The sequence below is a fragment of the Gigantopelta aegis genome, chromosome 11 (assembly GCF_016097555.1).
Source record: "Gigantopelta aegis isolate Gae_Host chromosome 11, Gae_host_genome, whole genome shotgun sequence".
NCBI lineage: Eukaryota > Metazoa > Mollusca > Gastropoda > Neomphalida > Peltospiridae > Gigantopelta > Gigantopelta aegis.
In genome coordinates this window covers 34,082,309-34,095,033 of record NC_054709.1, presented here as the reverse complement: position 1 = coordinate 34,095,033, position 12,725 = coordinate 34,082,309, and the positions used below count along the sequence as shown (strand labels likewise).

Genomic DNA, 12,725 nt, shown 5'->3' with positions numbered 1-12,725 from the left:
TCCAAATCCTCGTATTCGGTAAAAAAAACCCCAAAAAAACGATGGAAATATTTGGGCAAAATGAGCTGGCCTTAAACAACTTTACCACGTATTTGCATCATTCTACCCACAATATTAGTAATCCTACAAGATTAGTAATCCTACATTATGAGTAATCCTACAATATTAGTAATCCCACAAGATTAGTAATCCCACAATATGAGTAATCCCACAATATTAGTAATCTCACTATATTAGTAATCCCGCAATAATAGTAATCCTACAATACTAGTAATCCTACAATATGAGTAATCCTACAATATTAGTAATCCCGGTAAAATGTGTAGTGATTCGATTGCAACCCTACATAACTGGTTGGCAGTGATGCTAATATCAATAAATATTGATATCCAGATTCAGGTATTTTTGTTTAATTCGAGCAAAAATCAGCCCCCCCCCCCCCCCCCCCCCCCCCCCCCCCCCCCCCCCCCCCCCCCCCGTTTACAAAAATGGGAGCCCGTACATCTATAATGGACCCTAATTATCAATTATCTAAATTCTCTGTTCTTAAAGTCGCAGACACTAGTCTAATCCCGAGAAAATAGTCACTACGTTTGTTTAATCTACAGGCATGTAACTTAGTGGATAAAGTTAAAATAGCTGACCGGGCGACTGCTAATTTTCAACACTGTTGATGCTGTTATATTATATATGTATATTTGTATTCCTCAAATGCCAACGAACGATGGCCATGAGTGTAACACAGTTTCAATAGCCGGTGATAAATAAAACCAATAAGCGCTAGAATTTTATTTTTTAATTCAGTTATTTAATTCATTTAGTTTGAAAATGACACGCCGACCATTTATACGCATGTTCAGTGAAATTGATGTTTTCGATCGCATGTCGTCAAAATAACCATAGACATTTCAGCTGTAGTGGGGATGCTTTGACACAGAACAAACGTATATTTACGTGTTTCGATCGTTTTGTTCGTAAAATGAAGAAAACAGAGTGCAGATTAGCCAACCTGTAATTGACAAGTCCGGTGTCCGTGCAGTTAACACATTTCAGAGGATCCGATTGGCAACCATTTATTTCCTAGCACGCCTCTGATTGGATATCTCCGGAAACAAAGCTCGCACGCGAAGCAGTGATCAATTTCAATTCAGTTGTACATTTCGTCATATTTTGAGAGTGTTAGGGACAGCGTGGATGTAATTGATTGTCGCGAAATATATCATTATTCAAATATCTTGTAGCTTTCATTCATTTTAATTAATGTTCGTGCTTACACCCATTTGAGGTTCAAGCACGTTGTTCGTGACACACGCACGCTCTCACACACGCACAAACATATACCACACACACACACACACACACACATATATATACACATACACACACACAGAGTACACATACACAGCACACACACGCGCACACACACACACAGAGAGACACACACACACAGTACACATACACAGCACACACACACATACACATACACATACACACACACATAGCACACGCACACACATATACACACACACACATACACACAAATAGAACACACACACACATAGCACACACACAAACACACATACACAGACACACACACACACACACACACACACACACACACCACACTTTAAGTTGTCTGTTCAGGACAGTGAAAAAGTTAACATTTATTTAAATAGAAACCAACAGCATGGTGATTAATTAAATATCGCCTGTTGGATGTCAACTAATTGTTACTTATTGTTAATTCTGACACACACACACACACACACACACACACACACACACACACACACTTTAAGTTGTCTGTTCAGGACAGTGAAAAAGTTAACATTTATTTAAATAGAGACCAACAGCATGGTGATTAATTAAATATCGCCTGTTGGATGTCAACTAATTGTTACTTATTGTTTAAGCGGTTGTTTTTGCTCGAATTAAACGAACTGCCCGAATCCGTATATAACAACATTTGTTGATATTAGCATTATCACCAAATAGCTATATAGGATTGCAAATAAAATTCATTATGCATTTTTACATGGATTACACCTAATGTTCTTGGTAGAATGATGAAGATGCATGGTGAAAAGTTTTCAGACCAGCTTATTTTGCTCGAGTATCTCTATCATTTTTGAACGAATTTGACGAATCCAAAATTGGTCGGAATTTCCTGCCATCATGCAGTAATCATTTTCTTCAAAGTCCAATTGCTATCACTTGGCATAGCCCCAGTACTCTGCCGTTCGAGAGCTGAACGGACATTTGGACGGTTATGATAGCTCTCTCGGTCAGAGATAACTACATAGCGAAACACGGAATTGCTGCCACCGGGTAGTTGACGATTCCCGCTCTAATACAACAATAACCCAATGTTTGACGCTAAACACCATTACATTGATCATTTTCGATTTCGCCGATAAAAAATATTTAACATATTAACCAATAATACACACACTGCAGTAAGAAACCCGACAACACCCCCTTTCAATAATGTTCTGGTTAAATACGTAGACAGAAATTCCGTGTTTTCGCTATAGAGTTATCTCCGACAGCAGGGGGGCGATCGTAACCGTCCAAATGTCCGTCTAGCTCTCGAACGGCAAAAAACTCAGACTACATTTGGCATAGCTCAAGTGTCCTCTAGTCTTTATCAACGTTAGAGATGACTGTGTGTAATACTTCGGCAATCGTCGACGACCAAATGGTAGCCAGCTACTGTGTCTGAAATACGCATGTTTTCCTAAATCTGACGCCACAGAGCTTTAGTTCAATTATTCCTGAGTCGAAACTTACATTAAACTTACATGTTGGTAAACGGTGTCGACGGTAGACGAAGAAACCCGCCGCCACTGTCTGAAACTCCATTATTGTTGTGCTGACGTAAGACGAAGTATGTGGACGTCGATATTCTCACATATAATTGAATAACGCTAGTAGTTCGCTCGAGCTACGTTTGGCACTTATCTGGGGAAAAAAGACACACCGCTCCCGTTTTCTGGATTGTGTTTTCACTGGATTCCACCGACCCCTCGTTCATATCTCGAGTGACCTCTAGCCCTCCCCTTTGTGTATATGTTGTAGGGGAGAAGTAGAGATGAACAACGCTAGAGGACACTCAAGCTACACTTGGCATTGATTTACCCCCCCCCCAAAAAAACCCCAAAAGAAACCCCAACCACCCCCCCCCCCCCCCCAAAAAAAAAAAAAAAAAAAAAAAACCCCACCGCTCCGTTTTCCGGATTGTGTTTTTGGTGCAACTTTTCATTGGATTCCAGCGACCCCTCGTTCCCAGCTGATTTATCTTGCTCACCTCAAACAAAGAGACAAGTGGTACTTTTCGCATCACGGACAATCGTCTTCCACAGATTAGGAATTTCTTGAGTATAGCGAGCACCCGAAACCGGTGATTAGCAAATGCCTAGCGAACGACACGTGACGTGGGGGTAGAATATCGCCTCACAGTCTAAAGAGTTCTCGACGGAAACGTCACTCCCGCACACTGGTACCCCGTGGTTCGGGATGACAACACGTAACCCGAATAACCGCTTATTTGACAGGTCGTTTTACGGATGTTCCGCTGACACTGAAAACTGAAGTGACATACAGAATGTACGAAAGTCTTGACAGAAAAGTGTAGGCGGGTTTTTAGGAGAGCTACAAATCATTAGCTTAGGACATGATAAATGAACGCATAGACGAAAGGATGCACGGAAAGACGCATGCACATACGGACGGAAAGTGATGTTGTGTGTTTTTCTACGACTGATATGATGATAACCATAACATACATGCATGTTTACGTTTTTATATAATCACATTTTAGAAATGAGACATGAAACATATAAACATTTACTCATTTATCATACCCCCTCTAAAAACAGAAGACCAAACTAAACAAAACAAAAAAACAAAAAACAAACAATAAAAATCAATAACAAACAAACACAAAAAACATACAAAAAACCCCCAAAACAAACCCAAACAAACAAAACGTAACCAACGACAGCAAAACACAGACACTATATAACCGTAAATAAAATGTGTTGAGTGCGTCGTTAAATAAAACATTTCCTTCCTTCCTATACGCAACTATTTGATTTTTGTGTTTAACTATACAAACATTTCCAAACATCGGTGAAAGAATACATTAATGACAAAGGAAATAGTAAAATCATCTACGTTTAATTGAAAGGTAACAACAGAAAGTAATAACCCTAATGACCGGCCTCGGTGGCGTCGTGGCAGGCCATCGGTCTACAGGCTGGTAGGTACTGGGTTCGGATCCCAGTCGAGGCATGGGATTTTTAATTCAGATACCGACTCCAAACCCTGAGTGAGTTCTCCGCAAGGCTCAATGGGTAGGTGTAAACCACTTCCACCGACCAGTGATCCATAACTGGTTCAACAAAGGCCATGGTTTGTGCTATCCTGCCTGTGGGAAGCGCAAATAAAAGATCCCTTGCTGCCTGTCGTAAAAGAGTAGCCTATGTGGCGACAGCGGGTTTCCTCTCCAAATCTGTGTGGTCCTTAACCATATGTCTGACGCCATATAACCGTAAATAAAATGTGTTGAGTGCGTCGTTAAATAAAACACTTCTTTCTGATAACCCTAAAAGCTGCATAGATATTGTAAAACACACTTTCCATCTGACAAGATGCAAATGCATGCATACTGCATCATCAGAATTGATGTAGTTTTAAGTAGGTCTGCTTGTGAATGGCCGGTTATGCAACTTTCGTGGCTCATTTGACCAAACAGTTATAATGATATACAACACCACAATGGCAAGCTACACAAAACATTTGGACATACCCTATTACCTACTCGCTATTACGAATTAAGTCATTAAACTGCGTCTAACACCACCCAACACGTGTCCCATCAGTGACGTAACCCAACCTGTGTCACGTATACAGAGATCTCAGTTGGGGGAAACAAATCACCTTGGTTTTCGAAAACAGACAAAAAAGGACAAACCGGAGGTCTTTATTTCGAAAACTCAATTATGCTTCTTTCTCCTTTCTTTCTCTCTCTCGTTTTTTTTTTCAATCTAATTTTAAAGAAAAACGACGATTTATCTCAACCCATCGATCACAATTATTCCCCCCCATGTCAGTTGTTTGTCGCTTGTCTCTAATCCTAGATTTAAACACAGACAAATCGGAGAAATTATAGTGCAGGTTTCTGTTCTGTATCCGTGTCCCCGCTTCCCGCTAGGATTACAGACTACACTGACAGACGAACGGCTATTTGTTTGTCGACATCCCAGCAGTTGGAAACACAATGAAATAATAATGAAATTTGCTGGGGAAAAAAAACGGGGGGCAAAAAGGCAAGCGCGCACCCGCGCGTGGTGTGTGCATGTCTGCGTGTGTGTGCGGGTATTGCCAACTTATTTAAAGCACATTCGTCTTCGGGGTTCGCGGTGTAAATTGGAGGAAAACGCAACGGAATATCGTGGAAGGAATCGAATAATTACAGAACCAAACAAGGTTAATCCACCGTCCTCGGTGCTGTGGCGGTTAGCCATCGGACATAAGGCTGGCAGGTACTGGGTTCGCAGCCCGGTACCGGCTCCCACCCAGAGCGAGTTTTAACGACTCGGTGGGTAGGTGTAATACAACTACCCCCCCCCCCCCCCATCTCTCTCTCTCTCTCTCTCTCTCTCTCTCTCTCTCTCTCTCTCTCTCTCTCTCTCTCTCTCTCTCTCTCTCTCTCTCTCTCTCACTAACCACTTGATATAAGCACAACAATAAGTTGAAATGAAAAAAGGTTAATCCAAATTAGTTAACACAAAGTCGTATCCATTTTCAAGACAAAGTAGGCGAGGCTTCAATGATCATTTACGGAATATACAAATAAAAATAACATTATATTCTATTGAATGACACTGGACATGTAGCTGAAGTTATAGATTACAATTAAAGTTTATTTGTTTAACCACACCACTAGAACGTCATTGATTTATTAATCATTGGAAATTGGATGTCAAACATTTAGTATTTTTGACATATAGTCCTAAAGAAGAAACTTGCTACATTTCCTATTAGTTGCAAGGGATCTTTTATATGCACCATCACTCAGACATGATAGTACATACCACGGCCTTTGATATACTAGTCATGGTGCACTGGCCGGGGCGAGAAATAGCCCATTACAGGTTTAAGTTTGTAGACCACAAGCTGTCAATCTTTTGGTAATTCTTACTCGTAGTCATCAGATACCCTCTACATGTTTCCTACTGCAGCAAGGGATCTTTTATATGCACTTTCCCACAGAAAGGAAACCAATTATCACTGCCTTCGACCAGTAAAATACCATTCACAATACAAATAACAAATTATGACGTAAAATTTCAAAGCTAAGTTATAACTCTGTTTCTGACGCTGTCTGTCTCTTTCTCTATCTCTCTCAATCTCTCTCTCTCTCTCTCTCTCTCTCTCTCTCTCTCTCTCTCTCTCTCTCTCTCTCTCTCTCTCTCTCTCTCTCTCTCTCTCTCTCTCTCTCTCAATCTCTCTCTCTCTCTCTCTCTCTCTCTCTCTCTCTCTCTCTCTCTCTCTCTCTCTCTCTCTCTCTCTCTCTCTCTCTCTCTCTCTCTCTCTCTCTCTCTCTTTCTCAGTCTCTCTCACACACAAACACACGCATATACACACTCTTTCTCTCATCATTTCTTTCTCCCCTTCCTTCCCTCTCCCTCTATGTCTCAATCCACTAGCTGTGTATATGTGTGTGTTTGTGTCCTCTTGCTCTATAGGTATAACTAACTCTTTGTGCTCCTATCGTTTTGATAGTCCTATCCCAATCCTTTTGAAATCCCATTTGAACCGGAGGGGGTGGGGGGGGGGGGGGGGGGGGGGGGGGGAGGAGGAGGAGAAAAATGTACGGTTTTGTTTCGTCCTACTGAAAACTGTTTCGCTTTTTAACGCTGGTGAATTGTCAGCTGGTGACTTGTCAGCTGGAGACTTGTCAGTTGGTGACTTGTCAGTTGGAGACTTGTCATCTGGTGACTTGTCAGCTGGTGACTTGTCAGCTGGAGACTTGTCAGTTGGAGACTTGTCATCTGGTGACTTGTCAGTTGGAGACTTGTCATCTGGTGACTTGTCAGCTGGTGACTTGTCAGCTGGAGACTTGTCAGTTGGAGACTTGTCAGCTGGTGACTTGTCAGCTGGAGACTTGTCAGTTGGTGACTTGTCAGCTGGAGACTTGTCAGTTGGTGACTTGTCAGTTGGAGACTTGTCAGTTGGAGACTTGTCAGCTGGTGACTTGTCAGCTGGTGACTTGTCAGTTGGTGACTTGTCAGCTGGAGACTTGTCAGTTGGTGACTTGTCAGCTGGAGACTTGTCAGTTGGTGACTTGTCAGTTGGAGACTTGTCAGTTGGAGACTTGTCAGCTGGAGACTTGTCAGCTGGTGACTTGTCAGCTGGTGACTTGTCAGCTGGAGACTTGTCAGTTGGTGACTTGTCAGCTGGAGACTTGTCAGTTGGTGACTTGTCAGTTGGAGACTTGTCAGTTGGAGACTTGTCAGCTGGTGACTTGTCAGCTGGTGACTTGTCAGTTGGAGACTCATTCCGGATTTCGTTCCAACTAGCCAGTTCCGTTAGAACCGGGTGGGTGTCTGCCCCTTTTCAGAATTAAAATGTACGCTTTTTGTCCTACTCCAAAATGTACGCTTTTTGTCCTACCCCCCAGGCCCCCCCCAATATGTGGGTTTTGACCCCAGAAATCTGTCTTACCCCCCCCCCCCCCCCCCCCCCCCCCCCCCCCCCCCCCCCCCCCCCCCCCCCCCCCCCCCCCCCACCCCCCCCCCCCCGCCTCCCATTAGTGACTGCGCCCTCGTCATTAGAGAATGTCACCACCTCCCCCAGTTCTGGGCCAGTTCTGTTTCTGTCTACCCCCCTCCTCTATCTACGTTTCTCTTTCCTTCTATCCCTATCTCTCTCTCTCTCTCTCTCGCACTTTCTCTCCCTCCCTCTTTGCCCCTTTGTCTGATGAGAAGCTATTTCCATAAGCATATGTGATATTTCTATTGTACAGATCAGCGCGGACTGTCTCGCTAATGTTGTGGGAGTACACGGTCAGAGTGGATTTCAACACCCTCACAGAACCGTCTTCATGCGCATGGCTGTGCGTCCGATACCGTGTCCGGTTCACTGGACGCCAGATAGACGGGTTTGTCCACAGACACGTCCTTTAGGAATTGCTGCCAAATTGAACATCGATTTTCAAATAGAACGTCTGGTCACGTTGAGAACGGAGTGGAAATTGAGTCGTGCGGGTAGCAATGTGAACTAATGAAGCTGTTTCGTCTTAATTAAGTACGCAAGAAAACGTTTCCATCGAGCAAGCACGATTTGTGTCCTTTTTACAGAACAGTCCTTGAAGGATGTTCCAAGCGTCCTCTTATTGTAAGATGTTTCCGACTAATACGTTTGATGTGTTAAAGGGACATTCCTGAGTTTGTTGCATTGTAAGATGTTTCCGACTGATAAAATAATTCTACGATTAAACTTACAAATTAAATATATTTTCTTGTTTAGAATATCAGTGTCTGTTTATTCGATGTGTTTTTAATCGTCTTAATATTTGTAAGAAGCACAAACTGGATTAAGTCTTCAAATAATTTCGTACGTACGAAATAAATATATTTTAGGAAATAAAATGAAATTTTACCTAGTACAAATATTAGAACGATCAGAAACACGTTTAATATACAGCCCCTAATATTTTTGCAGAAAAATATATTTGATATCTAATTACAATCATTAAAAAGTCTCTGTTAGTCGAAACATTGTAAATAATGCAGAAAACTCAGGAATGTCCCTTTAACGTGTAAAATTACAGTTGAAATAAATGTTCTTCTTTAGAATATCGGTGTCTTTATATCCAGTGTGTTTCTGGTCGTCCATGAGTTTGCAGTAGCTTATACCTCATTTTATTTCCTAGAACATGTATATATGTTTTTGTACTTATGAAATTATTGGTAGAAACCCCCCCCCCCCCCCCACTAATAATAATAAATAACTAAATATACACCTTTTCGTATTTCTTCTGATAATGCGAAGTAGTTCACGTCATAGACGTTTTTAAAAAGTTAATGCATGTACCTGAATAAAATATTAAAAACCGTAAAACTCAGAGAGAACGAAACAAATAAATAAATAAACGAAAGAAGAAATAAATTACGATATCAGTATACATGACGTTTATGAGTTTGGTGTTTTTGTTTGCGTGTTTGTGTGTCTCTGTGTGTGTATGTGTAATGTGGTGTGTGTGTGTGTGTGTGTGTGTGTGTGTGTATATATGTGTGTCTCTGTGTGTGTGTGTGTATATGTGTGTGTGTATGTGTGTGTGTATGTGTGTCTATGTGTGTGTGTGTGTGTATTTCCGTCTCTGTGTGTGTGTGTGTGTGTATGTTTGGTGTGTATGTGTGTCCTCTGTGTGTGTGTGTGTGTGTGTGGGGGGGGGGGGGTTCTTGTTTAGTTATATTCTATACATTCTTGTGTTTTAAAACACACCAAAACCCTGTTACATATAGCAACACAACGAAAACATACACCAACAAACACACCAAAACCCTGTTACATATAGCAACACAACGAAAACATACACCAACAAACACACCAGAAAAAACAAAACAGCAACAATTCCAGCATAACAATATACATTAAAAATAATAATAAAGTCTGTTAGTTTTGTTTAAAGACACCACTAGAGCACATCGATTTATTAATCATCGGCTATTGGATGTCAAACATCTTGTAATTTCGACATATAGTCTTAGAGAGGAAACCCGCTACATCTTTTTTTTCCATTAGTAGCAAGTGATCTTTTATATGCATCATCCCACAGATAGGATAGCACATGCCATGACCTTTGATATACCAGTCGTGATGCGTTGACTGGGACGAGAAATAGCCCAATGGGCCCACCGAAGGGGATCGATCCCAAACCGACCGTGTACCAAACGAGCATTTTATCACTAGGTTACGTCTTGCCCCCAAAATAATAAATAGATCAGTATATTTCTAAATACCTTATCGTCCGTGTTTTTCAAAGAAAAAGCAAGACTTGCATCCCATTTTAAAATTACAAAACCAAACAGAAGATTAAAGATAAACAGGGTAAATAGAAAGTTGCAGGCAAACGATTAACCCCCCCAATCATGTTTTAATGAATATACATGTCCCCCTTTCCTCCCTCCTATGTATCACTCTACACACTAATCTGTACATACTGCGAACTATAAACTACAGTTGATTATTTATTCTCCCAAACACAGAACTCTTTTGTGTGCACTATCGCAGGAAAATTATTAATATTTTTGAACAGATGGCCACTAAACCCCCATTACCGCAGATAGTGTATTTAATTTTAAGTTACAAATTCCCTTCAAGATAAATTCATCTTTGGGCTTAACTTTCCTATCTGGCCACTCCCCCTATCGCGATTCTGTGGATCCTCCCACAAAACGCCCCCACCTCAGGGATATTTAGAACTTAAAAACCTGACGAAGTGTTCCGCACTTGCGCACTAAAAGCCTCTTGTTGACATTACGAAGGCTAGCCATGAAGGATGGGACGGGACACTAAATCCCCTTGTTTGGAGAGAGCGTGGTATGAATTGAGAAAACCGTGCGCCAATCTGCGATGACAGCTAGCCAAGCACCAGTCTATACTCCCCGCAAAAGCCAGTCCAATTAAAGCAAGACCGGCTTTTTTCCCCCCAACGGTGATCGATTTGGTGCTACACCGTGCAAAGGCCGGGAGCAAATAAGCCACGCACCGCCAAACCGCAAATACAAGACTGATATTACGTTTACACTAGGCGATTGCCCAATATGAGATATTACGAACCGCACAGTGACAAATGCGACACGCGACCAGTCTGTGGTAATGTAAACACCAGGGTGGATTGGATAGTTTCAGTAAACAGTTTAAAGGTGCTGTGTCAAAGTTGCAATAATTGCGGTTCGCGCCAAAAATATTTCTTAATTTTTGTTTGCAAACATAAAACTTATACCTCCAGCTACGAGTATATGCCTAAAGAAATTACAACCAAATAATTCCATTTACTATTAGAATTTTTTTTTCCTGAATGAAGTAATCTTGAGAATGCGTCACAAGCATTAACTAGTGACGACAATGTTTAATGCGTACACATTCAACACACTAAATGTACCCAGAATGCGTTGTGGTCAACTGATGAAAGAAACAAAGATGGTGGTCATGCTATATTTAGCCACATATTTTTCGGGAAACCCACCTTGTCGTCCAGTGTAAGACTTGTTAAAATTATTATACTAGAGTTAAAGGCATACTGTCACGGATTTAAGGACTTTATTTCTCTAAAAAATGGATAATAAATACAAATTACCCTTAATTGTTGGAAACCAAGTCTCTCTATCGCCTCCCCTTGGGGGGGAAAACTAAACCATGATGGAGTGAAAATCCATACTCCAACCCTCTCGCAATTTTAGTTTTCTTTTATGGACCATTTCCCATAATTCCCCTTATTTTTTTCAAAATATCCTTTAATAAATTTTAATATGGTGGTTATTAAGATGGTTAAATAAAGTACATTTTCTTCCCTCTCAATTTTATTTTTTTCCTTTAATCCCTTTTTTAGACCATTAAACAGTTTCAGTCCCCTTCTGTTCCAAATCGCCTTAATTATGGAAAATTTTATCCCCCCCCACCTTTGATCCTTTTAATCCTGTAGATACTTTATTACCAAATAAATGTTCCCCCTTAACGAAATATCCCAGTTTCTCCTTTGACACTAGGACCTTTAATTTAGGATTTAATTTTTTTCCCCTATCAGATAGAAAGAAGAACAAAAGTGAAGGACCCATAACAAACTCTCCATAACACCAATAAAATTGGATACGATTAAAGAATAAGTAAAAGTTTTTACACTCAACCAAAGTAATTTGTTTTCTGCTATATGAAAATGAAATCAAGAAGAAGTTCATCTTAAAGACGGTAACGTACAAGATCATGAATAAGACCCTTTTTCCCCTTGAACAAACTTTTTTCGGTTAACGACACCACAATTAAGCACCCTGAGATATTTGATTAATTCGGATATTGCTGTGTCAACCCCCCTTCTTAATTTTGACCTTTCCCATTAGTCTTAAAGAGGAAACCCTTCATTTACCTATCCCCCCCTACCCCAAGGGATTTTTATATTTCTCTCCTAGACAGGATAGCTCCATACCCATTCGGCCTTTGTGCGGTTTTTCCCCCACTCGTGGGCCCCCTCCCCACCGCCCCTCCCATTCGGATAAACTCTGAGAGTCCCCCGACGAGGCCATCAAATTCCCCCTACATCCCCCCCCCTTCCTTCTTTTCCTCCCACCTAGATTTTATTCACAAAAATTCTCCCCCCTCCATCCCCCTACCCCCACACCCACTTCTCCTCTCTCCCTGTCCCCCCTACCCTGGTCCTGTCTTTCTGTCTCCCTCTTTTCTTTCTCTTCCTTCCTCTCCTTCTCCCTCCGTCTCCCCTATTTTCTCCTCCCTGTCTCCCCTGTCCTTCTCCCTCTCCCTCTCCTTTTTCTCCCACTTTCCCCTCCTCTCTCTCTCTTCGCCTCTCTCTCTCCTCTCTCTCTCTCTCTTCCTCCCTCCCCGTCTCTTCTCTCCCAGAGAAAAATCAAAGTCTTCTCTCTCTCTCTCTCCCCCGTCCTCTCTCTCTCTCTCTCCTCTCTCTCTCTCTCCCTCTCCCTCTC

General features: G+C 41.5%; 1 protein-coding gene across 1 annotated transcript; it reads right to left on the bottom strand.

Annotated features, from left to right (window-relative positions):
• Positions 1 to 3,460: 3,460 nt before the first annotated feature.
• Positions 3,461 to 12,311, bottom strand: LOC121385148 (neurofilament medium polypeptide-like). The gene is made up of 3 exons (XM_041515686.1): positions 12,215 to 12,311; positions 6,923 to 7,619; positions 3,461 to 3,587 (listed from the first exon to the last, which is right to left on the bottom strand). Exons 1-3 carry the CDS (start codon positions 12,309 to 12,311, stop codon positions 3,461 to 3,463), a joined length of 921 nt encoding a protein of 306 aa, XP_041371620.1.
• Between the last annotated feature and the right edge of the window lie 414 nt (positions 12,312 to 12,725).

Excerpts from the sequence above, each read along its gene's own strand:
- LOC121385148 (XM_041515686.1), bottom strand. The coding sequence starts at position 12,311 with ATGGCCTCGTCGGGGGACTCTCAGAGTTTATCCGAATGGGAGGGGCGG. Across the intron at positions 7,620-12,214 it reads ACCGCACAAAGGCCGAATGG|GGGCAGACACCCACCCGGTT; the intron begins GTATGGAGCTAT and ends AATTCTGAAAAG. Across the intron at positions 3,588-6,922 it reads CCAGCTGACAATTCACCAGC|TTTTCAGTGTCAGCGGAACA; the intron begins GTTAAAAAGCGA and ends ATGTCACTTCAG.